The 26,903-nt window shown below is 42.8% G+C and overlaps 1 protein-coding gene across 2 annotated transcripts in view; it reads left to right on the forward strand.

The window, feature by feature from the left end:
- The window catches only part of rnf44 (ring finger protein 44), a 137,134-nt gene that overhangs the window by 12,021 nt on the left and 98,210 nt on the right, over positions 1-26,903 (forward strand). For both annotated transcript variants that reach the window (XM_078411530.1, XM_078411531.1), the window contains exon 2: positions 5,521-5,591. In XM_078411530.1, the coding sequence (XP_078267656.1) occupies positions 5,521-5,591 (71 nt within the window). The remainder of the gene's footprint in view (positions 1-5,520; positions 5,592-26,903) is intronic.

Below are 26,903 nucleotides of genomic sequence, written 5' to 3' on the forward strand. Positions count from 1 at the left end.
CAATAGTGCAAGGACAGCACAATTGTGCAAGGCACAATGGTTCAAGGCTCAGTGGTGCAAGGCACAATAGTGCAAGGGCAGCACAATGGTGCAAGGGCAGCACAGTGGCGCAGCTTGTAGAGCTGCTGCCCCACCGCGCCAGAGATCCGGGTTTAATTCTGACCTCGGGTGCTGTCCGTATGGAGTTTGCACATTCTCCCTGTGACCTCATGCGTAGGGAGTGGATGAGAAAGTGGGATAAAACAGAACTAATGCGAACGGGTAAACGATAGTTGGTGTGGAATTGGTGGGCTGAAGGGCCTTTTTCCATGTTGTATCTATCAATAGTGGCACGCCTGGTCGAGCTGCTGCCTCACAGCACAGAGAGCTGGGTTTGATCCTCACCTCGGGTGCTGTCTGTGTGGAGTTTGCATGTTCTCCCTGTGAACGTGTGGATTTCCTCAGGTGCTTCAGCTCCTACATCCTAAAGAAGCGCAGGTTTGTAGGTTAATTGGCTTCTGTAAACTGCCCCTAGTGTGCAGGGAATGGGAAAGTGGAATAAGATTGTACTAGCATGAACAGATGATCACTAGTCGGTGTGGACTATTCAATAGTGGTCCGAAGGGCCTGTTTCCAAGCAGAATCTCTAAAACAAAAACAAAAAACTAAAGTGTCCGATGGTCTTAGTGTTGCTCAAGTGTGTCTCATACTCCAGTGTGGCAAACTTCCAATTCTTCTGGAGATCCAAAATGGATTGCATCTGTAGACTCGTGGAGAAAAAAAAGTTGCTAATATAGGTTGCAGGCTGTGTACAATTGCATAGAGCCTGAGTACAATGTGTAGTGCTCAGAATCTATCTATCCTGGTGTTTAGAATACCTCCTCACCAGAATGCCCATTAGGGCAGCACAGCACAGCGGTGCAGCCAGGGCAGTACAGTGGCCCAGCGGTAGAGCTGCGGCCTTACGCTGCCAGAGGTCTGGGTTCGACCCTGACTACAGGTGCTGTCTGTATCTTGATGTATATATTCTTATTGTCTGAGTGATCCAGTGCAGAGTGGCGAGCCGCGAGATTGCAACCCCTTTTGTTCTGTTGTGGCATTAGGCGAATTGTCGTGGATCTAGGTCCTTATCAAGAGAAGAATCCTCATAACGAACCTCGCAAAGAACTTCATCACCAGGAGCATTGGTAATTATTGTGGCCTCTTACTCTTCTTGGCCATCAAGGTTCATGCACAAGTAACAGTCACTTCAGTGACTTGAGAATGTGGAGCCATCTACTACCAAAGAGACAACAGCTTCACAATTGTAAAGAAGATGAAAAAGGAAAATATTTTTAAAAACACAGAAAAGAGAACTTGTTCGAAGCAATAAACATTTTGTACAATACTTCAAATGGATGTTTGAAGTTGAAGTTTGATGTTTGATGTTTTTGAGTAATTGTAACCATGCAATTAGGTTTCCATGTGACTACAGAGTCTGAAGAAGGGTCTCGACCTGAAACGTCACCCATTCCTTTTCTCCAGCGACACTGCCTGTCCCGCTGAGTTACTCCAGCTTTTTGTGTCTACCTAGCATATATTAAATGTTGTTTTGGCGTGAATATTAGGAATACAATGTAGTATATTTTAAATGGAGAAATCTAAAACATCAATGTGTGTCATGGCTGTTTTGCTTATGGTTGGTTGAATTGAGATAAACACTGACTCCTAAACCTCAGTACATGAAAAATATCAGCAATTACTATATTTGTTTATCCCTTGGGCCACAATGAACGATGAATAAATGCAAACAACTGTGTTTTCTGAAACAGTCAACTATTTATTTGAAAGTGGAGGGAGAACTCTGCTGGGTAAAATGTCAAACTATTTTCAGATCATGTTAGTAACACAAACGAAGGGAAATGCCCCTGTACTAAGCAACACAAAGGCTAAATCAAGCCAATGTTCTCCAACAATTCAAGGAAAATTATAGTTGGGTCACTGGCCTAAACCTCTCAAATTATGCAAGTTTTAAAACTTGTTCCTCTGTAATGGACGCCAACATTTAGTTTCCTCTATATTTCTACAGATATAGGAGCTGGGATATACTATGCCAGAGGCACAAATTCTATATTCTGTTCCATCTTGTTCCGATTCAGTAAACACTAGATCAGATGGGATGATTGGGGCTCCAGGAAATAGCGACCTTAAAGGAACACTTCCCTTCCTCTGTTCCCACTCCCCAAGCTGATCTGCTTCATGTTCCTCTTCCACAAGGGCCCAACGTTGATCAGTGATTCCTTTGATCATTCCCATGATCACTATATTTACTTCATGTGGTGATGTATAACTTCGCCGGGCTAATCTGCTGGAAAGCAATCTAGTGTTCTGATCAGAATCAGTGCTTTAAATTTGGGCCATTCAATTCCTGACTGATATACCACTGAGGAGACATCCTCCTTTCCATTTTTAGCCTTTGCTTAATGAGTTGTAGGCAGCAATTTAATTTGTATGATTCCTTCATGTGAAATTCCAAAAAGCCTTGGTATTAGTCTTTCTCATGAATGCCAGGAGCATAATATCCCATCTATACCGATACATTTTTTTTCCTTTCCGTCATATATAACTGTAGTGACGCATGGCAGTGTGTAGGTTTCGAGGATATTGACAGGTTTTTAGTACTTCTGTAAAGTACTTGTCACTCAACATCAACTGCATCAGTCCTGGTATTTGTAAACAGAGACACCTCAACGCAGAGGTCATGAAATGTGAATCCTGCTGCTTTTTTTACCCCTTTTCTCACATGGCCATTACAAACTGAAATAGATATCCCACCTAAAGGTGATCTCTGTGGTTTCATGTTGAACAATGAGCTAATGGCAAAGTAAATCATATTTGATTGCATTAAAACATTTCACTAAGCTGTATCTTCAAACCTGCAATATTACAGTACTGTACTTGAAAAGGTACTCCATCCTGTCCTGATCTGAGGGGTGGTGACACTTTAATAGGCTTTAACATCTTTGAATTATGGAAGGGGGAATTAGATCGGCTAACCAGTCCCTCGTCTAGCTTCCCTTCCTGTGACTATTTAGTGACCCATGCTGGAAAGTCTGCCCGTGTGGCCATCTGGTGGGGACAGGATCAGGCTTGGCTGTGACAATTCGCAAAGGCTGCTGACACACAGTGCCTGGGCTCACGTCATTAAACAAAAGCTCCCGGTTGCCCAATGATGACTCAATGCTCAATTAGAGGAGACGCACCATGTTTTGTGGGAAGGGAGGAAAGAACCAGCAGCAGCTTCTAAGACGGAGGAAAACAATGATTTGCAGTTTGACTTCGGGTTAAGCCACCCATTTATACAATGCTGTTTCTTGAAATACATATTATAGGTTTTTTAAAAATTTGATTAGAGACCAGTGCAGACTACACCTCCATTCCAATTTGAATTTGTAAATAAATAGTGCATAAAACAACAAAATAATTGTTAAAGGACACAAAGTGCTGAATTAACTCAGCAACTCGGGCAGTATCTCTGGAGAACATGGATAGGTGACGTTTCCGGTTGAGACCCTTCTTCAGACAATATAACTTCATAATTGTTATTTTGTTATCAAAGACGCCGAGATACAAATTACCTGGAAATTATACTCATTTAATTACTGAATTGAACAAATGTAAAATATTTTTGCACATGCCTTTTTTATAGTAAACTAGACCAAGTGGACCCAAACCTCTCCTGCATTTGTGCAGCACCTTCTCCACCCCTCCCCCTCCCCGTCCCCATCCCCTCTCCCCCCCTCCTTCCCACCTCTCCCCTGTCCCCCCTCCAGCCCTCCACCCTTCCCTCCTCCACCCTCCTCTCTCCAATTCACCCCTCCCATCCCTCCCCATCCCTCCTCCCCATCCCCTCCACCCCACTCCCCTCCACCCCCTCCCCCTTACCCCCTTCCCCTTCCCCCTCCCTCTCTCCTCCTCCCTCCCTCCCTCCCTCCCTTCTTCCCCCTCCCTCCACCCCCTCCCTTTCCTCCCCTTCCCTTCCCACCCCTTCCCTTTCAATATAGTCGATAGTCATTTATTTGTCACATACACATAAATGTGTAGTGAAATGAAAAATTACCCGCAGTTCAACAATAAGACCAATAAGAATAATCAATAAAAATGCAATAACACATACAATCATAAACTAACACCAAACAAAAGAAACATCCATCACAGTGAGTCTCCTCCAGTCCCCTCCTCACTGTGATGGAAGGCCAGAATGTCTTTTTCTCTTCCCCTGCCGTCTTCTCCCATGGTCAGGCTGTTGGAATTGCCACATCGGGGCGGTCGGGGCCCCCCTTCCATTCCCCCAACCCCCATTATCCTCCCTCCCCCCCTCCCCCTCCCTCCCTAGGAGATAGATTTAAACTTTAAAATGTGAATAACTTTAAAAATATAACACCGATTTCAATGAAACTTCTTCCATTAGCACCAAAGGGATGACGGTGAATAAGGTGGGCCTAAAATTGTCATGCTATCATGTACCGACCGTTTTGGCTGTAGTTCAGGAACAAACAAACGAGAGTTTTAGTATATAGATAGTGACGCTTGCTATGCTGTATACGTTTAAAAATTATTTGATGTATGCATTCAGAGTGTGATTAACCTGGAAAAATAATTCACTGCAGCAGTGCTATTATCTGTACCTGAACTATAACTGTTCAGTTATCTTGTCTAATCTTTTGGTTAGATGGTGATGCTTGGGGGAGGGGGGGGGGGGGGTGGCGGGAAATGGGGGTAAATCAGGGGGCATCATGTGGTGAAGGAAAGGGGGGGGAGGATGAATGCGTGAACAAGTGCATACAATTAAGGGTACTGAATTGCAATTATCTCATAAAACTGGACCTAATTTCCCCATCCGGGTGAGCAGGAATGAGAGACAATTTAATAAACCTATAGTTTGTCACAGAATGCACAACTCCAACAGCGGTGGGGGGTCTTTTTTTTGGTTGCCGTTTTAAATCTCAATTCTAATTATATTTATTTGGTGCAAACTTCAAATTCTTAAATATTTTATACTCCCAGTTATGCAAAATCAATTCATTCACTTCATCTCGGGGGGAAAAATAAGGTTTCCTTAATTAGTTGCTTAAAGACTGATGGAGTCTGTCTGTTTGCATTATAAGTATGAACGCATTTGAAATCTTCTGAATTATGAGAGTGACTGTTGATGGAAAGGCAATTCATGTGAGATGGGGATTTTTAAATTTGAATTGAAACCATAAAATACTTGGCAACCAACTGGTCAAAGCATATGTTGACTGAGGTGCTTATTTGTGCTCAATTATTTTTAAAGTGCTGATGAATTCAAATGACAAAATAATTCTCAATTTTCCAAGACAAACCAAATCTGATTAAATTTCGAACGATTATTTTGTAACTTATGTTGCAATTTAATTTGATTTTTATTTCATTGTTTTGTTGTCCATCTAACATAATTAAATGCTTTGAACAGAACTTTATTTAGATTGATTAGTCTTTTACCTGGTCTCATTTTTATCTTTCACTTTGTCTAAGCAGGGGAGGCAAATGGACCCTTCCAGTATCAGGCAAGCCAAGAAACCTATAATTGTAATGATGGTGATAACAAGGTAGGTGGATCGCAATAATCTTATACAATGTCCACAATAACTTTTATAAATAGCAGCTTCTAAATGTTGAGAGTTTAGAGGGAAATATCACTGATGTGGAGAGAATATAGGTAATTCATATATTGTGACTATTCATTATTACTTTTAATACTGTTCGGGAGAAAATTAGTTGATGTCAATTCAAAAATATAAGATTATTGACAAAAATTGAATAAATATTTAAATTGTGTACCTCATGTAAAACAAATTGTAATGGTCATTTGGGTAACCATTTGAATGCAAAGTTTGACTAAACTTTCTTTACAAATTAATGAGAAAGGGAATTTTGTGAATGATAATTAATCACCATTCTTAAAATAAAGCACATAAATGTTCTCTATCAGGCTCCCTGATTCTTACTCACATTTGTGTTTATTGATGCATCAAAATGAATGGTGATTAGCTTCTGTTCCCAATCCCTACGAAAGGACATTGCAATACATTGTCTGGAGAAGCCTGGTGAAGCAATGAGTTGAGTAATTTACATGTCATTCATGGGTTTTTATTTAAATCTTAATTTGGACAACATTTCACAATGCTCCAGTGCAAAAAGAAATGTTGGTAATGTACGCACAAATCAAATAAACAGCAGTTGAAATTAGTTTTTAGCATTCAAACTGTACCATTGAGGAAACTCGCCAAAATATTGCTTATCGGATCCCTTTCAGAATGGCAGGTAGTGACCAGTGGGGTGCCGCAAGGCTCGGTGCTGGGACCGCAGCTATTTACAATATTAATGATTTAGATGAAGGAATTAAAAGTAACATTAGCAAATTTGCAGATGACAGCAGGGGGACCAACATTCTGGCAGGCAGGTTTGCTAGTGCTACACGTGTGGGTTTAAACTAAGTAGTTGGGGGGAGGGGTTGACAAATTGGGAATATGAAGACGGAGTTAAAGGGGAAGCGAATACAGGAGAAATTGCAAAGGACTCTCGAATAAATGGGAAGGAAAGTTCTAGATGGGATAAGAGAGTAAGGTCAGGGCCAATTGTGACCGGTGTGAGAGGGGAGGTGAATACCGAAGTTAAAGTGTTGTATTTAAATGCACGAAGTATAAAAAATAAAGTGGATGAGCTTGAGGCTCAGTTAGACATTGGCAAGTATGATGTTGTGGGAATTACAGAGACATGGCTACAAGAGGACCAGGGCTGGGAACTGAACATTCAGGGGTACACAACGTATAGAAAAAACAGACAGGTGGGCAGAGGGGGTGGGGTTGCTCTGTTGGTAAGGAATGATATTCACTCCCGTGCAAGGGGTGATATAGAATCAGGAGATGTAGAATCAGTATGGATAGAAATGAGGAATTGTAAGGGTAAAAAGACCCTAATGGGAGTTATCTACAGGCCCCCAAACAGTAGCATCGACATAGGGTGCAAGTTGAATCAAGAGCTAAAATTGGCATGTCGCAAATGTAATGCTACGATGGTTATGGGAGATTTCAACATGCAGGTAGACTGGGAAAATCAGGTTGGTAATGGACCCCAGGAAAGAGAGTTTGTGGAGTGCCTCCGAGATGGATTCTTAGAACAGCTTGTACTGGAGCCTACCAGGGAGAAGGCAATTCTGGATTTAGTGTTGTGTAATGAACCTGATCTGATAAGGGGACGCACGGTAAAAGAGCCATTAGGAGGCAGTGATCATAATATGATAAGTTTTACTCTACAAATTGAGAGGGAGAAGGGAAAATCGGAAGTGTCAGTATTACAGTTTAGCAAAGGGGATTACAGAGGCATGAGGCAGGAGCTGGCCAGATTTGACTGGAAGGAGGCCCTAGCAGGGAAGACAGTGGAACAGCAATGGCAGGTATTCCTGGGAATAATGCAGAAGTTGCAGGATCAATTTATCCCAAAGAGGAGGAAAGATTCTAAGGGGAGTAAGTAGCTAATGTTATCCCACTTTTTAAGAAATGAGGTAGAGAGAAAACAGGAAATTATAGACCAGTTAGTCTGACATCAGTGGTGGGGAAGATGCTGGAGTCAATTATAAAAGACGAAATTACAGAGCATTTGGATAGCAGTAACAGGACCGTTCCAAGTCAGCATGGATTTACGAAGGGGAAATCATGCTTGACTAATCTTCTGGAATTTTTGGAGGATGTAACTAGGAAAATTGACAGGGGAAAGCCAGTGGATGTTGTGTACCTCGACTTTCAGAAAGCTTTCGACAAGGTCCCACATAGGAGATTAGTGGGCAAAATTGAGCATATGGTATTGGGGGTAGGGTACTGACATGGATAGAAAATTGGTTGACAGACAGAAAGCAAAGAGTGGGGATAAATGGGTCCCTTTCAGAATGGCAGGCAGTGACTAGTGGGGTACCGCAAGACTCGGTGCTGGGACCGCAGCTATTTACAATATACATTAATGACTTGGATGAAGGGATTAAAAGTACCATTAGCAAATTTGCAGATGATACAAAGTTGGGTGGCAGTGTGAACTGTGAGGAAGATGCTATGAGGTTGCAGGGTGACTTGGACAGGTTGTGTGAGTGGGCGGATGCATGGCAGATGCAGTTTAATGTGGACAAGTGTGAGGTTATTCACTTTGGTGGTAAGAATAGGAAGCAGAGAATTATCTGAATGGTGTCAAGTTAGGAACAGGGGACGTACAACGAGATCTGGGTGTCCTAGTGCATCAGTCACTGAAAGGAAGCATGCAGGTACAGCACGCAGTGAAGAAAGCCAATGGAATGTTGGCCTTCATAACAAGAGGAGTTGAGTATAGGAGCAAAGAGGTCCTTCTGCAGTTGTACAGGGCCCTAGTGAGACTGCACCTGGAGTACTTTCTGCAGTTTTGGTCTCCAAATTTGAGGAAGGATATTCTTGCTATTGAGGGCGTGGGTTAATTAGGTTAATTCCTGGAATGGCGGGACTGTCATATGTTGAAAGATTGGAGCGATTAGGCTTGTATACACTGGAATTTAGAAGGATGAGAGAGGATCCTATCGAAACATATAAGATTATTAAGTGGTTGGACACGTTAGAGGCAGGAAACATTTTCCCAATGTTGGGGGAGTCCAGAACCAGGGGCCACAGTTTAAGAATAAGGGGTAGGTGATTTAGAACGGAATTGAGGAAAAACTTTTTCAGTCAGAGAGTTGTAAATCTTGGGAATTCTCTGCCTCAGAAGGCAGTGGAGGCCAATTCTCTGAATGCATTCTAGAGAGAGCTAGATAGAGCTCTTAAGGATAGTGGAGTCAGGGGGTATGGGGAGAAGGCAGGAACGGGGGTACTGATTCAGAATGATCAGCCATGATCACATTGAATGGTGGTACTGGCTCGAAGGGCCGAATGGCCTCCTCCTGCACCTATTGTCTATTGTCTCAGTACCGAGCACATTCCTGGTGCAACACTCCCACATATGTGGCCTGAAGAAATGAATCACTCTGATCCAAAATGCATCCATCGTAAGGCATTTGAAACGCAGCCATATTTTCACACGCTGTTACAGTAACAAGATTTAAAGTGGGGCTCCATAAGCAGGCTGGGGAACTTGATGATCCCATTGACATCATTTATCTACCATTCTCCTTCAACCCCACCTGCCCCTACAGTCACCCAACTGCCTCCACTTCTGCCAGCTTACAATGTAGGACTCGCCCTGGTATCTCGTTCTGATTCACACATCTCCGTCCACCCTCTCCCCTGTAATTAACTGATGCCCTGTACCTGTACAGAGCATAGGAAGTGTGAAGAAAGACTTTTCCTAATGTGATGCCAACTCTGTAAAGCTCCAGGTTTTACTGTATTTTCACACTATAAGGCCTACAGCCACACCATTCATCAGTGCGCTGTGCAGTGACCAATTATTGCACCATCAGAGGTGACAATGAATTACTAGTCATTGGTTCTCTGAACCAGATAAATCCTGAAATATTGTGTACCAACACTGTGTTTTTAAATCTGTTGCATGGGACCATGCCAAGATCCTGAGGATTTGACTGCCCTGCACCTGTTATATATTAAGTAATGGGAAAGTGTTGGGAATTAATGAAAATCAGAATCGCTGAAGATACCAAATGGGATTTGCATGATTATGACAAAGTACCAATTCAAATTGCTAATAATTTTGAAACAGATATTGTGTCTCTAGATCACATTGTAATAACTAAATAATTTAAAATAATCTTGTGCTATTGGAAGTAATTTAATTGTTCTTGTCAATAAGCCAACATCTTGACAGCCAGATTAAATGTTGGTGTGTCAATAGTCAGATGCTACACAGTTGGCTTTTAAAAAGGCACAGCTTTTTTTAAATGGTCAGAACTATAAACCTGGTGATTTCCTTGATGATGGTAATGATTTTTATAGGCAGTTGCCCTGTGAGGAAAAAAAACAATTGATTCATTTCCAAAATCTATATTGTGTTGTAACAATCTAGTAGCAATATAGGAAGTGAATCCAATGCGAAAAGTCATACAATCATCAGTGTTAGCATTGAATAACGTTTCCTTTGTCACCAACAACAGCAATGCCATAGCATTTTTAACCCTAAAAGAAATGTGAAAATGTTTCAGTTGCAAGTAAAGAAGATACTAAGCCCGGGGGGAATAATATACTCGAAGATATAACCAAAGGTCATATGTGGGTTAGATCAGATGTATATATGAAGGATCATTGAGCAGCCTATTGAGAGCAGAAATTGCTCTTTCCCTGTGTCTTAATGCCTAACTTAGAAACATAGAAAATAGGTGCAGGAGTAGGCCATTTGGTTCTTTGAGCCAGCACCGCCAATCAATATGCCCATGGCTGATCATCTAAAACCAGTTCCCCATTCCTGCTTTTTCCCCATTTCCATTGATTCCTTTAGCTCTAAGAGCTAAATCTAACTCTCTCTTGAAAACATCCAGTGAATTGGCCTCTACTGCCTTCTGTGGCAGGGAATTCCACAGATTCACAACTCTCTGGGTGAAAGAGGTTTTCTTCATCTCAGTCCTAAATGGCCTGCCCCTTATTCTTAAACTGTGACCCCTGGTTCTGGACTCCCCCAACATTGGGAACATCTTTCCTGTATCTAGCCTGTCCAATCCTTTAAGAATTTTATGTGTAAGAAGGAACTGCATATTGGTTTAAACTGAAGATAGACACAAAAAGCTGGAGTAACAGGCAGCATCTCTGGAGAGAAGGAATGGGTGACGTTTCGGGTCGAGACCCTTCTTCAGACTTTTCAAAATGTTATATGTTTCTATAAGATCCCCTCTCATCTAAATTCCAGTGAATACAAGCTCAGTCAACCCATTCTTTCATCATATGTCAACTTAAAACTGTTTCTGTTGCATTAGAATTTTCCAATACCATTTGTCCTTTATTCTTGTACTATGACACAATGGCTGTAACTGAGCTAAAAAAAGAAACAGCCTTATCTTCTATTACTCTTTTTAAATTCCAAAGTAAAACTTTGTCACAAAGCAAAGAAACAGGCCTTTCAGCACAACTTGTCCATGCCAATGAAGATGCCCCATCTACACTTGGCCCACCTGCCCAAATTTGACCCATATCCCTCTAAACTTTTCCTATCCATGTAACTGTCCAAATGTCTCTTAAATGTTGTTATGGCACCTGCCACAACTACCACTTCTGGCAAGCCGTTCCTGGCATCCACCACCCTCTGAGTGTACAGGTTGCCTCTCGGGTTCCTATAAACCTTTCCCCTCTCACCTAACATTATTTCCTCTGGTTCTGGATTCCCCTACTCTAGGTAAAAGACTGTCCATGTACCCTATCTATTTCCCTCGTGATTTTATACAGCTTTCTGTTCTCTGTATCTCTGTCACTCCATATACATTGGCTGTTCAAAACACCAAAGCACTCATGTGGCTTCTTTGAACAATATACCCTTCAAGTGGAACAGTGCTCAACCCCGCAATGTCCAGTTGCAGCAGGACTTCAAGTTGTAGTCCTTCCTTGCAAAGACTATGTGTTGGCTGTACCAAGTTTCCATGCATCACTGTGCATGTACTCCTGCAGCCTAGTTTGTGCAGACCAACATATATTTTTCACTGAGTTGATGATCTTCCAGCAGCACTCTGTATGTCTCGGTATGAGTCCCTGAGAACAGTCTGTCGATCTGGGATTCCTCTGTTGCTCAGCATCTCTGGGCAATCTTCGGCAAATCCTTGGAAACCTTTCCAGACCTTCTTTGCAAATGCATAGTCAAACAGAGAGATGCATGATTATCCCAACCTCGTTACAGTCATCATGAGGAAATGGAAGGCATACTTTGCGAGTGAGACTCTGACTATGTAAGAAGGATCTGACAGTAAGGACCTCTTTTCCTTGCCGGTTGGATAAAGTCAGTGCACTATTAATCTAGGCGAAATTTGAGCCCAAGGCTTGGAGATGAAAGGCCATCATTTTAAAATGTTACATGATCCTCTTTCTTTTGAGGCTTTAAATTGACAGTGACTATTTGTCGATATCAACCTTAGTTTCAGAAGGACCCGCATTTGGGTGTTTTAATCTGAGCAATACCTTTTAACTAATCTGATGGCTATGTCTATTAATAAGAACAAGTAGTTTGAGAAGCAAAGCATATGATTGATTCCATCATTATGAAGTGGCCTGCACTAATTAGACTGCTGGGATGTACAGTAACCACTTGGCCCCATAACTGCTACAACATGTGCTCTGATGTAAGGCACCAGATTTGCAAGAACAAACAATTTGTTCAAAAAGTGTGCAGGTTTTTATTATTTTTAAATAAACACCGTAACCAAGGGTTGAAATTTGATAATTAAACTTAAACTTGTTCATTTAATTATTTTTACTTTGCTGTTCTACCTAATCTTTGACTCTGCTGTTCTGCATTATTGCTGAATCTACATTTAATTGCTCCTTAAGTGTCTAATCGAATAGATTTCACATTCAGTGATCAAGCTAAAATTACTCAATGGATCCTCATAATTGAGGAGGAGGCAATTTGGTCCATTCTGCCTGTGCTGGCTCCTTGAGAGAGTTTGCAATTTTACAATTAGAGTTCACCCTTCGACTCAATCAATTAAATGGTATGCCTTTTGAAATTTATTTTGGCTCGCCCTACTTGAGTTTAGTTTAGTTTACTGTCGAGGTACAGTGAAATGCTTTCGTTACGTGCTACCCAATCAAAGAAAAGAAAATACATAATTACAATTAGTCATGCATAGTGCACAGATAAAGCATACAACATTCAGTGCAAGATAAAGTATGATTAAAGACAGTTCAAAGGTCTCCAATGAGATAGATGGAAGGTCAGGATTCCATTCTAGCTGATGAAAGGACCATTCAGTTGCCTGATAACAGCTGGAATGAAGCTGTCCCTGAATCTGGAGGAATGTGTTTTTCAAACTAATGGACCCCTTGCCTGATGCAAGAGGAGAGGAGAGGAGAGGAGGGAGTGACTGGGGTGAGCCCTCCTGTGGGGGAAACATCTACTTATTTACCCCTCTCATATTTGTCCATTTATTTTAAACCCATTGTTACTGGCACAGTTGGCTGAGGAAACTTTTAAATAGAGTTGCTCTATCAAAACCCTTCAGATCTTTGAAAGTCTATCATCACTTTAGTCATTCTCCACTTTAAGGAGAACAATCCTAGCATGTTGTGAAGTGCATCATTTTGTGCTTGCCTGTAGCTGCCCATTTACTGCACTGCCTATGGTCTCCTTACGTGTGCTGCTGTCCTCTTCACTATTAACCACGTGAGCTGCTGAAAGGGAATGCAGCAGGAGATTGAGGTAGATATCGACACTTCATCCTTGCTTTATTGCACTCATGCAAGCTGTTGAATCACAAATTCACCAGTTGAATTTGGGGAATAGTCATGCTGAAGCTATTTAATGATCCACCACCACTAATGACTAGATGCAGCAGACCCCAGGATTGTGATCCGATCCGTTGATTGTGGGACTATTTTGCACTGCCCATTGAGTGCTGCTTCTATTATTTATTGTGTGATCCAATGCTGTAGCTTCACCAGGTTGGCACCTCATATTTAGTATGCCTGGTATTGCTCCTGGCACTCTTTCCTATGCCCTTCAATTAACTAATATTGGCTTGGTGTTAACCATGCGGCAGAGTATCGTGGACCGCCTTGCCACAGGAGCAGGACCCCACACTGTATGACTACTAGTTTGCAACAGCTATCCCACATTAAAATAAACCATTCGTAATGTCCACTCCATTACCTGAAGAATGGGATTTGGCTACTCGTGGACAGTCCCAATAGTAAAAGACCTGAACAGCGTTGCTGTCGGAAGACTAATGTCAAAGCTCTCAAGGACCAGACACAAGCACCTCTTCTCAAACAGTGATTCAAAGACTACTAGTCTCCTGGTCTACAGCAGTTGCAAGGTGTCCACAGCTTAAGAGCTGCCTTGAAGTCTCCCTGTTAAGAGACTCTTGGCTTCTATAGTCAAGAAGAGCCAGGACTGATTTGATGAATCACTGGTAAATCTATGGGATTAATTAACCATTGAGGTCCAGCTGAAATGGATGGATGGACCAGAGATTGATGGATAGAGAGAGCACAGGGAGCTCAGCAGTTCAGTCACACCCAGTGTAGGTTCATCAATTGGTAAGTCCATCTACAATGCAAATACTGGCGGCCCTACTCCAATGAGAACCCAGAATGAAAGCAAAGTCACCAGGAACACGCAGACCGTAAATGCCTGCAGGTAGGAACATTTTGATGACCTCCATAACTGCAATTGTGTCTTTGATGCAGGCACCCTTGTTTCCATCTCACAGAAATCTATTGTCTAACCATGTTGCAGATGTTGCAGATGATACTAAGCTGGGGGGTAGTGTGAATTGTGAGGAAGATGCAATAAGGCTGCAGGGTGACTTGGACAGGTTGTGTGAGTGGGCGGATACATGGCAGATGCAGTTTAATGTAGATAAGTGTGAGGTTATTCACTTTGGAAGTAAGAATAGAAAGGCAGATTATTATCTGAATGGTGTCAAGTTAGGAGGAGGGGGAGTTCAACGAGATCTGGGTGTCCTAGTGCATCAGTCAATGAAAGGAAGCATGCAGGTACAGCAGGCAGTGAAGAAAGCCAATGGAATGTTGGCCTTCGTAACAAGAGGAGTTGAGTATAGGAACAAAGAGGTCCTTCTACAGTTGTACCGGGCCCTGGTGAGACCGCACCTGGAGTACTGTGTGCAGTTTTGGTCTCCAAATTTGAGGAAGGATATTCTTGCTATGGAGGGCGTGCAGCGTAGGTTCACTAGGTTAATTCCCGGAATGGCGGGACTGTCGTATGTTGAAAGGCTGGAGCGATTGGGCTTGTATACACTGGAATTTAGAAGGATGAGGGGGGATCTTATTGAAACATATAAGATAATTAGGGGATTGGACACATTAGAGGCAGGAAACATGTTCCCAATGTTGGGGGAGTCCAGAACAAGGGGCCACAGTTTAAGAATAAGGGGTAGGCCATTTAGAACGGAGATGAGGAAGAACTTTTTCAGTCAGAGAGTGGTGAAGGTGTGAAATTCTCTGCCTCAGAAGGCAGTGGAGGCCAGTTCGTTGGATGCTTTCAAGAGAGCTGGATAGAACTCTTAAGGATAGCGGAGTGAGGGGGTATGGGGAGAAGGCAGGAACGGGGTACTGATTGAGAGTGATCAGCCATGATCGCATTGGGTGCTGGCTCGAAGGGCTGAATGGCCTACTCCTGCACCTATTGTCTATTGTCTATTGTTGCTTTCCTGACTCAGAGGCCACATCCAAATTTAAAATAAACAAAGCGTTGCGAGGAGTCGGTCACCTTGCTGGTGTTCATCTCATGCTGTGGGCACCGGGCGGCACTGTGACGCAGTGGTAGAGCTGCTGCCTTACAGCGCCGGAGACCCGGGTTCGATCCCGACTACAGGTGCTGTCTGTACGGAGTTTGTACGTTCTCCCCGTGACCGCGTGGGTTTTCTCCGTGATCTTTGGTTTCCTCCCACACTCCACAGACGTACAGGTTTGTAGGTTAATTGGCTTGTGTGGTGTATTATGATAAGAATTGACGAGTGAGACAGGTTAGCATACAACATATGGCTGCTTTACTTCAACACCACCAGAGAGTGTTATCAGGTATCCCACAATGCTTTATACCCGGAACTACGGCAAGGCTCAGCTGCCAAAACACAAATACTCAAAATGGTAAATACACCACATTACCCCCTTTTTAAAATGAAGGTAATCTTAAATAACTGAAATTAGCAAGTGCCTTATTACTAACAATAACCATTCCCAAAATTACTACTATGCAAAGTTACTTGTTATCACTAGAGACCCTCTTGTAGTTTTAACAAGTCTCAGTCCATCTGTGTGTTCATATTAATGAAAACAACTTAAACAACTAAACAGTCCTTCATGCCGAACATTTCCCCTTTTAAAAAAAAAAAAAGAAGCTTAAGGGACATAGCGGTCTGGAGGCTTCCTGACCCTTGATGATCGGCGTGGACTCAGCGGCGCAGCAGCTGCAGCTGTACGGTCCACAGTCCCTGGCTCGCTGCATGATGACATGTCCTCCGGCTGTGCGGGTTGGCTCGGTGCAGAAGTGTCAGTGGTTGAGTTTTCAGTGTCCTGATCCAGTCCATCTCCCATGACTCTGAATCTCAGCTGATCTCCATGTCTCCTGTAGGTGATGTCGGTGTCTCCTCCTTGTACTTTGTAAGACACCGGTCCTGTTTGATCCACTATGACTCCAGGAATCCATTTGCGTCCTCCCCCAGCCGTATTGTATAAATACACTGGGTCATCCACTGAGAAACACCTGTCTGCTGCACGGAGGTCATGGTGAAACTTCTGCTTGTACTGTTTTTTACGAACAGCGGCTGCTGTGTCCGGACGGATGAAATCCAGACGGGTGCGCACGTGTCTGTTCAGAAACAGGTCAGCAGGTGACTGACCAGTAGTGCAGTTTGGTGTGGTGCGATACTGCATCAAAAAGATGGAGACCCTGTCCTCCACATCCATTGCGGTGTGTGTCAGCTTTTTCATTCCCCCCTTGAATGACTGAACGTACCGTTCTGCCAGGCCATTCGAGGCAGGGTGACCAGGAGCACTTGTAGAATGAAGGATTCCATTCTGCTGCATGAAGTTTTTAAACTCCTCTGACGTGAACTGCGTTCCATTATCCGTGACAATGTGCTCCGGCAATCCATAAGCTGCGAACAGTCTTCTCAGTCGTGTGATAGTGGCTTGTGATGTGATGCTAGACATTTTAAACACCTCCAACCACTTGGAGTAAGCATCCACCACCAACATGAAAGTGTGTCCCAAAAATGGACCAGCAAAGTCTATGTGTAGTCTTTTCCAGCTCTGGCCAGGAAATTCCCATGGATGCAAAGGCACCTGACGAGGCATCCTTTGCTCCAATTGACATGACTCACATGCTCTGCAAACTTGCTCCACCTCTGCATCAACTTTAGGCCACCATACGTACTTGCGTGTTAGTGCTTTCATTTTCACAATTCCTGGATGGCCAGAATGCAGCTCCTTTAAAACAGTTTTTCTCAACTTTTCAGGAATCACCACTCTGGTGCCCCACAGGACACATCCTCGCTCTATTGAAAGTTCACATCTACGCGTGTGGAAAGCTTTCAGAGTCTCATCCACTTCAGCAGGCCAGCCATCCATGACAAATTTCAGCACCTTTGACAACACGTTGTCTGTGTGTGTTGCACGTGCCACTTGGTCTGCGTTCAGTGGAGCCTGCTCAAGATGTTCAGTTAACAGTGTGTATACGCTGTCAGTGATGGCTGTGGTCCCTGCGTCGTTTGTGTCAGGCAGCGGAACTCTTGAGAGGCCATCTGCATTACCATGTTTCCCTGAGGCACAGTACTCAATGTGATAATCATAGGCAGAGAGAATTATTGCCCATCTTTGGATTCGAGCTGCAGCCATGGTAGGCAGGCTTTTGTGTTCTCCAAACAGTGTTAGCAGGGGTTTGTGATCAGTCACAAGTTTGAATTTCCTCCCCCACAGGTATTGGTGAAACTTCTTTACACCAAAAATGAGCGCCAGTCCCTCTTTCTCAATCTGAGAATATTTCTTCTCAGCAGGGGATAATGTGCGTGATGAGAAGGCGATGGGGCGCTCCTCCCCTGTAGGCATTTTGTGTTGTATGACAGCTCCAATGCCATACGCTGAGGAGTCACAGGCCAGAGTGAGAGGAAGCTTTTGGTCATAGTGCACCAGGATCTTGTCACTTGTGAGCAGCGATTTGCACTTGTCAAAAGCTTTCTGCTCTCGACTTTTCCACTCCCACGACACCTGGTCTTTCAGCAACCTGTACAGGGAAGCAAGCACGGTGCTTTGGTTGGGCATGAACCGTCCATAATAATTCACTAGTCCCAAGAAAGCTCTCAGCTCTTTCACACAGGTGGGGGCTGGTGCATCCTTTATTGCTCTGACTTTCTCCGGTGACGGCTGAATGCCCTGGCTGTTTAACACATGACCCAAGTATTCGATTTGTTTCTTTCCAAACTCACACTTTGCGTCCCTGACTCTCAGTCCGCTCTCCTGCAGTCTCTGTAGCACTTTATGCAGGTTTTGCAGATGCTCTCGTTCAGTTTTTCCTGTGATGAGGAGATCATCCAGATACACCACTACATTCAGATCTTTCATGAGGTTCTCCATGATTCTTTGGAAGATGGAGGGTGCTGCGCTCACACCAAAAGCCAATCTGTTATAAACAAATAAGCCTCGGTGTGTGTTAATGGTCAACAGTTTTTTTGATTCTTCCTCCAGAAGTACCTGCTGGTACGCTGAGGCGAGGTCAATCTTTGAAAACACCTTTCCTCCACTGAGGGTTGCCATCAGCTCCTCTATCCGTGGCAAGGGATAAGTCTCTGTAGTGGCAGCTTGGTTTACAGTGAGTTTGTAATCTCCACACAGACGGATGGTATGGTCCTTTTTTTCAACAGGAACAACGGGTGCTGCCCATTCACTATGTTTGACTGGAGTAATTATGTTGGCCTTTTCCAGTCGGTCCAATTCAGCCTCCACTCGTGCTTTCATGGCAAATGGCAGTGGACGGCTTTTGCAAAACTTTGGGCGGGCCCCTGGTTCCACCAGAATTGTTGCTTTGACATCACGCAGAGTGCCAAGTTCATCTTTAAACACTTCAGCGTGTAACTCTAGTACATCCTGTATTGATGTCAGGTGAGGCATCTCCTTAATATGCTTTATGTCTTCCTGATGAGACTTGTCACTGGCATGTTTAATTTCTTTCCAGTTTAAGGTGAGCTTTTTTAACCAGTTCCTTCCACACAAAGCTGGTCCTGCTCCCTTTACCACAATCATTGGTAGCTGCTCACTCTGACTCTCATATTTGACAGTGGCTTCAAACTGTCCCAACACAGGAATAACCTCCCCTGTGTATGTCTTCAGTGTGACTTCAGCAAGCCCTAGTGGTTGCTTTAAAAAGGTGGTCTGAAACAACTCCTCTGAGATAATGCTCACGGCAGCTCCGGTGTCAATTTCTAGTTTGACTTCTTTGCCATTAACCACAAAACATGCCCGGTATGCTTGTTTACAGTTGTTGCCATTTACTAATGAAAACATTGGCAACACTATTTCCTCTGCCTCCACATACTTTGTGTTTTTATCAGTCTGTCGTTTATATCTGCTCTGTGTCGGTGCTGCCGCCACTTTTCCTCTGCATGCCCTTTTAATATGCCCGGTTTTACCACAGTTGTAAAACTTTGCATCTTTAAAGCGACACACCTGTGGGCTGTGATTTTTGCCGTTACATCTGTGGCAGTTCCTCCCCGTTTGCTTAACCGTGTGCGCATCCACTTTATGCACTTGGTTCGGACGCACCTCGTGTCCCCGCAGCTGCTGCGTGTCTCTCTCCGCAGTCTCCATGCTGAGGGCGATTTCAAATGCCCGTGCAAAAGTCAGGTTGGACTCCGACAACAGCCGTCGCTGGCTTGCCTCATTACAAATCCCACTGACAAAACGGTCCCGAAGCGTCTCGTTCAACGTCGCTCCAAACTCACAGTTAACTGCACACTGTTTCAGCTCCGCAACGTAACTGGTCACAGATTCATCCGCCCGCTGGTTGCATCGGTTAAAGCGGAATCTCTCCGCAATAAGCAACGGCTTGGGTTCAAAATGAGTCTTTAAAATGTTCACAATGTCATCGTAGGACTTATCTTTTGGCTTCAGCGGCTGCACCAGGTTCCTTAACAGACCATATGTAGATGCTCCCATCACACTTAACAGAGTAGCTACTTGCTTCTCCACTGCAATGTCGTTAGCCTCAAAAAACTGCTCTAAACGTTCCACATACGCCGACCAAGACTCTGTCTTCGGGGCGAACTCCCCTATGGAACCTATGATAGGCATTTTCTGCTTGTTTTATCCTCGTCGCCAACTTTAACTGTGGTGTATTATGATAAGAATTGACGAGTGAGACAGGTTAGCATACAACATATGGCTGCTTTACTTCAACACCACCAGAGAGTGTTATCAGGTATCCCACAATGCTTTATACCCGGAACTACGGCAAGGCTCAGCTGCCAAAACACAAATACTCAAAATGGTAAATACACCACAGCTTGGTATAAGTGTAAATTGTCCCTAGTGTGTATTAATGTGCTGGGATCGCTGGTCAGTGCAGACTCAGTGGGTCAAAGGGCCTGTTTCCGCGCTGCATCTGTAAACTGAAAACTAAACTAAACCATGTTTCCCTGGACACCCTCTCCTTCAGTTGTGCTGGCATAGCTAGCTGACTGACTATGTTAAAACATACTGCATGCCAATGTGATTTTGCTGAAAGGGTATATTTTACAAAATCACAAACCTATGAAGAAAATTGCAACATACCTGGACTTTGTGATAGTTAATGTTCAACACCTTTTCACCATGAAACTGACAGCAATTTTGTGATTTCCAAGAATGGGGAATGTAAACAAGAAATTCAAATTTTGTTTTGAATGTTTTAACATCCCGGGCTGTATTCCATGCACGTTTGTCCAATTGATTTGTGAAAATGATTTGAAGTGACGTGAATTGGTGACATCAAAAAACACATGGAGGAGCAAATGGATAGGTTTTGGGATAGGCATATAGATATGCAAGGATATTGAATTATGTGCAGATAGATAAGAGTTGGCATTGGCATCATATTCAGCAGAGAGATTGTGGGCTGAAGGCCCCGTTCTCCACTGTTCTATCATGTTCCAAACACTTAAAATATCAGATAAAGACAGAATGACAGCAGGTCAGGCAGCATGGTGGAGATGAATGGAGTTATTGTTTCAGGTGGTTAATCTCATGCAAACTCTTGTCGGTGTTCTGGTAAAAGGTTGTTGACTTTTCTTATTTCTTTCTTCATAATGAACTGAAATAGTTCCTGTTGAAAAGTGACCCTTTTTGCACAACGTCCAATCAAGTGTTTCATTACTACTCTGGTCTTTATTAATTTTGTGTCTGTGGACTGTAATTCCCTTGGTTGTTAAAATACATTTTTTACATAAATTTTATCATTTCAAAATGTTTGCTTCCAGCATAATCATGTGTCTTGTATTCTATAAAAATGTTGAGAAGATAATTAAAATTCGTGCTTTTTCCTAATTTCCTTTCTGCTGCATTCCTTGTGAAAAAAAGCTTTAAGCCTGAGGATATCATTGCTGCTGGACACCAGAGATCTTGTTAATCTGATAGCAGGTGCCAACTTGTGTATGAATGGGAAATCCACATATTAGATCTCAATAGATATTTTGAGCACTAAAATGGAGGCACAACAAACTACATATGCTGGAATTTTGAGATACTTTTTTTAGAACATAGAACAGTACAGCACAAAAACAGACCTTTCCGCCCTCACTGACTATGCCGAACATGATGCCAGAACCTATCTGCGCATGATCCATATCCCTCCATTCCCTGCATATTCTTATGCCTATGCAAAAGTCTCTTAAATGCCATGCGACATAGAAGCAGAATTAGAACATTCAGCCCATCAAGTCTACTCCACCAGTCAATCATCGCTGATCTATTTTTCCCTCTCAATCCCATTCTCCTGTCTTCACCCGTAACATTTGATGCCCTTACCTATCAATCTCCCCTTTAAAATAACCAATGTTTTGGCCTTCACAGCTATCTGTCACAATGAATTTGACAGATTCACCACCCTCTGGCTAAAGAAATGCCATTACTGTATCTGCTTCAACCACCAGCCCAGCAGCATTTTCCACGATCTCACCAGTTGCTCTCCACATCTCCTTTATATTTTGCCTCTTGCACCATAAAGCTATGCTCTCTAGTATTTGATTTCTTTTTGCCTTCTGCAGAAAAAGGTTCTGACTGTCTTCCTCTCATACCAAGACTATTATACTTCTATCAGGACTTCCACTGTTGCAAAGAACACAATCCAAAGTTTGTTCAAGCTCTCCCTGTAGCCAATACTCCCTAATCCAGGCATTCTTGTTTTCAAGGTTCACAATTTTGCGCTGACTATAATAACAAATGCTGGCCATTCCGTTGATTGTCACTGTACATGAGGTGCATTAATGATCAATCCAGACAATTTTGATGATCTATTGTTTTTCCTAAATCACAGGCTTGATCCCAGTTCACTCAAATTAAACAAAAGCAGAAAATGCTGAAAACACTCAGGAGGTCAAGCAGCAAAGGTGGAAAGAGAAGCTGTTAATGTTTGACACCAGACCTTTCTTCAGCTCTTCCTGACCTTGTGCGTTTCCAGCACTTTGTCTTTTTGTTTCAGATTTCCAGCATCTGTAATTTTCGTTAAATTTCCTTCTCTGATGGGTGAACCTGTTTGATCGAATTTAGCCATTGCTTGCTACTTAGTAAAGAATACCATGTCAGATCTGAATATAAGAGACTGCAGATGCTGGAATCTTGAGCCAAGACACAAACTGCTGTAGGAACTCGGTGAATCAGGCAGCGTCTGTGAAGGGAAGTGGACAATCTTGGTTTTGAATCAGGACCCTTCCGACAAACTAAAGAAGGATAGTTAAGAGTGTTTATTATCATGTGTATCAAAAACAGAACAATTACATTCTTAGGTCCAGCAGAATAACAGACTTGTAAACACAATACACATAGATAACATAATAAAGTTTAATAAATTATTAACCCCAATACTAGTGCAAAAAGAAACCCAAGTCCTTAGTACAACCAAGGATAGTCCATTGTTCATAGTTGAAGCTAGTATTGTGCAATATTCAAGAGCCTGATGGTTGTTGGGAAGAAGTTATCCTTGAACCTGGTATTTATTCACAAAATGCTGGAGTAACTCCCATTCCTTCTCTCCTGAAATGCTGCCTGACCTGCTGAGTTACTCCAGCATTTTGTGAATAAACACCTTCGATTTGTACCAGCATCCTGCAGTAATTTTCTTACATTCTTGAACCTGGTGGTCATTTATTTCAGACCACAGTACCTTCCTTCTGATAGTGGGAGTGAAATTAGAACGTGGCCAGGATGGTGTAGATCTTTGATGAGACCAGCTGTCTTTTTGAAGCACTGCCTCCTACTGATCCCTTCAACAATGAGAAGGTCAATACCTGGATGGACTGGGCAGTGTCTACCAATCTCTGTACTCTCCATTGTTCTGGGGCGTTTCAATTGTTAAGTCAAACTGTGATATAGTCAGTCAATTAGCTCTGCACTGTAGAAGTTCTATAGAGTATTGTCAAAATACTAAATCCCTTTAATCTTCTAAGGAAGTAGAGGTGTTGGGCTTTCTTTATGATTGCATCAATGTGCTGGGCCCAGGACAGGTTTTCAAAGATATGCATGTCCTGGAACTTAAAGTTGTTGACTCTCTCCTGTCAATGAGGATTGATTTGTGCATCCTCAGCTTTCCCCTCCTAAAGCCAACAATCAGTTCCTTGGTCTTGCTGATGTTGAGAACAAGATTGAATGGTGCCAGGAAAACAATCAGATTTTCAATCTCCCTCCTGTATTCTGACTCATCATTACCTGCTATTCATCCAACAATGGTGGTATCGCCAACAAATTTAGAAGGCAGCTTTGGAAGTGTGCCTGGCCACACATTCACGGGCATAGAATGAATCGAGCAGAGGACTGAGCACACAGCCCTGAGGTGCTCCTGTACATATGTTTATTGAGCGGGAAGTATTGTTGTCAATTTGTACAGATTGTGAGGATCCAGTTGCATAGAAGATACCCAGTTCCCAGAGTTTGACAAGAAGTTTGGAGGGGAGGAAGGTGCTGAAAGCCAAGCTGTAGTTGATGAACTACAGCCTGACATATGTGTTCTTATTGTCCAGTGCAGAGTGGGGAGCCAGTGAGATCACATCCCCCATTGATCAATTGTGGGAATAAGCAAATTTTATTGGGTCTAGGACTGTGCTACGGTAAAGGTTGATATGCTACACAACCAACCCCTCAAAGCACTTCATCACTATGGACGTTAATGCCACCGATCAACAGTCATTGAGGCATGTCACCTTGCTCTTCTTGGCCATCAATATTACTGATGCCTTCTTAAAGCAAATAAGAACCTTGGACGTTAGTAATGAGAGGATGAAGATGTCCACTGAACATCAGTTAATTGGTTGATGCAGGTTTTAAGTACAGCATCAGCCAGACACCTTCCAGCGGTTCACCCTCATGAAGGTACTAACTCGAAATGTCATCTCCGTCCATAGATATTGTATGACCCAGAGTTCCTCCAGCAGATTATTTTTTGGATCAGATCACAGCAGATGACAGCCTGATAGTCCTCCAGATGTTTTGTTAAATAAGTGAACAGTCCTTAGTGAAGATCCAGAACTTTTACTGCAGAATTTGGCAAATGTATTGGGAAGTTCTGGGGAAAGGACAAATCAGGGTACGACCAATGAACAAAATGGTGATTGAGTTAGTGGTCCTGCTGAGAATAAATCTTCATAATTTTTATATCAGCACAATGATAAAGAGAAGAATAAAGATTAAGTTTTACACTTTTCAAGTTCTGCAAAAGATTATTTGGAAAGGGAAATGATGTTACACGGTGAATGAGACATTAAACAACTAGTGAAATGGCCTGTTTCTGAGCTGTTAATACTGTATACTCTAAAGTTGTTTTTCTTTGTCCTTCCTTATATGTTCTCTCCACCCAAACACATTCCACTTTTAGGATACAAAGTGCTGGAGTAACTCAGCAAGTCAGGTAACATCTCTGAAGAATATGGATAGGTAAAGTTTCAGGTCAGAGAGATGTTCCCATGTTCTTCAGAGATGCTGCCTGACTTGCTGAGTTATTCCAGCACTTTGTGTCCTTTGAAGAAAGACACAAAATGCTGGAGTAACTTAGTGGGACAGGCAGCATCTCCGGAGAGAAGGAATGGGTGACGTTTCGGGTTGAGAGTCTCGACTGTGGGCAGACCGATTAGATGCAACCAAAAAAAGTTCAAACACGTGGATGAAACTCAAGAGCCAGAGTGGGGTACTTGAGAGTAGTTGTAGAAACATATACCATTGATGGCTGCGTTCTGAACATGCGATGGCATTGCGCCCATTATCAGTATCAATCAGAAAATGATAAGCAACTACACAAAATATCTTTAGATGATCAATGTATTTTTAATTTAACAACAAATCCGTGTCCCAGTCAGCTAATTCATTTACACCATGCTTCAATATCAAGGTCTGCTTTGAGCAGAAATGCTTCTCTACCTGAAAGTCTGGGCTTCCTACTGGCGTTGAATTTCTCGCTGCCAGACACTGTTTCACAAACACAGCACTATTGTATTCCCCTGTTTTTGTGTGTGGCTGACCCTATTATACAGGTATTGACAAAATTTTAAATCCTTCCCGTCTCTGGGTTCACGAATAGTGGTTATTTGGTCTTGGGTCTCTGACAACTGAAGGAGTAAATGGGTTTTGAAAGCCTTTGAATTGTACTTTCCTTATTGCTGTAATAAAATTTATTGCATACTAATGTCCTAATTAGCATAGGGAAAGATGACTCGATTCGTCAGTGTTTGAATTGTTGCCTCATTATAACATTCTGGTGCACTTGTCTGTATTAACGATAGGCATTTTCATTGAATTACTAGCATCCTGGCCCAGTTATATTTTTATTGCTTGATTGCCCGCCTCGGCGATTATCAGAAATAATGATCAGAAATGTTTTGGCTTTCTGGCAGCTTTGTCCTTTCAAGGAACACTGACTTTGAGGAATTAAGTTATCTGTAATGAATAAAGGACAACTAGATAAATTAACAAAATTATATTCCGATAGTACACAGAATTTTTAAACTAAAGATACATTATTAAAGGGCCTGTCCCACTTAGGTGATTTTTTAGGCGACTGTCATAGTCGTAGCAGGTCGCCAAAAAAATAGCAACTGGACCTCCCTACGACAATGTCTATGACAAGCTACAACAACCTACCACCTAGTCGACGTCAAGCCTCGGCAAGCTACCGACAACCGGCGACCCAATCGTCGCGACTTAGGACGTCCACCTACGACAACCTACGACCACACAGGCGACAACCTACAACAACCGAAGTCAACCTACATCCACCCACGACAAGCTATGACCCTGTCGGCGACAATTGAAGCCAATTCACGTCATTTTGGCCTCCGGTTTTGACGCCGGTACCTGTCGCAGGTTGAGATAGGTAGTTGCCAATGGAATTCACCGAAGTCGGCACTGGCCACAACCTACGTCACCTGGCGACAACCTACGACAACACCTATGTCAGGAGACATCAAGCTACGTTCATTGGCATCAAACCTACTGTCGCCGAAAAATTTTCACCATTCCGAAAATCCAGCGGCGACCAGAAAGACGCTATGACTCTTTGGAGACTACTCACGACCATACAAGTGACACCCCGGCGACAATATGGCGACAGCCTAGTCGCCTAAAAATTCGCCTAAGTGGGACAGGGGTTTTACTTTTCTTACATACATTCAAAAAAATTTCCAGGAACTTAATTCAAGCCATTCTTGGGTGCTCACCATTTTAAGAGTTCTTAGTCACTAGTTCCATGCACTTTCCAGGAAAACGACTCAGAATCAAATTTACCATATTTGACCCCATATTGATTTTCATATTTCACAGATGATGCCACATTTTATAAGGTTACCCATTTCCATTTCATCTTTGCTATAATCCACCTGCATTTGCACTCCTCATACATGCCTGTGTCACTTCATTTGACCAATCCATTACACGCCTGGGCAATAACTATTCCCCACCCCCACTGCTTCCTACTGCAAAAAGTAGGCTTGTCAACACATGTGAAGCCTCTATCATGGCATATCAAGTCTTATCTGCCAATCAGTCCTATGTCTGCCAAGTTAAATT

Source organism: Rhinoraja longicauda, chromosome 14, assembly GCF_053455715.1.
Source record: "Rhinoraja longicauda isolate Sanriku21f chromosome 14, sRhiLon1.1, whole genome shotgun sequence".
Lineage (NCBI taxonomy): Eukaryota > Metazoa > Chordata > Chondrichthyes > Rajiformes > Arhynchobatidae > Rhinoraja > Rhinoraja longicauda.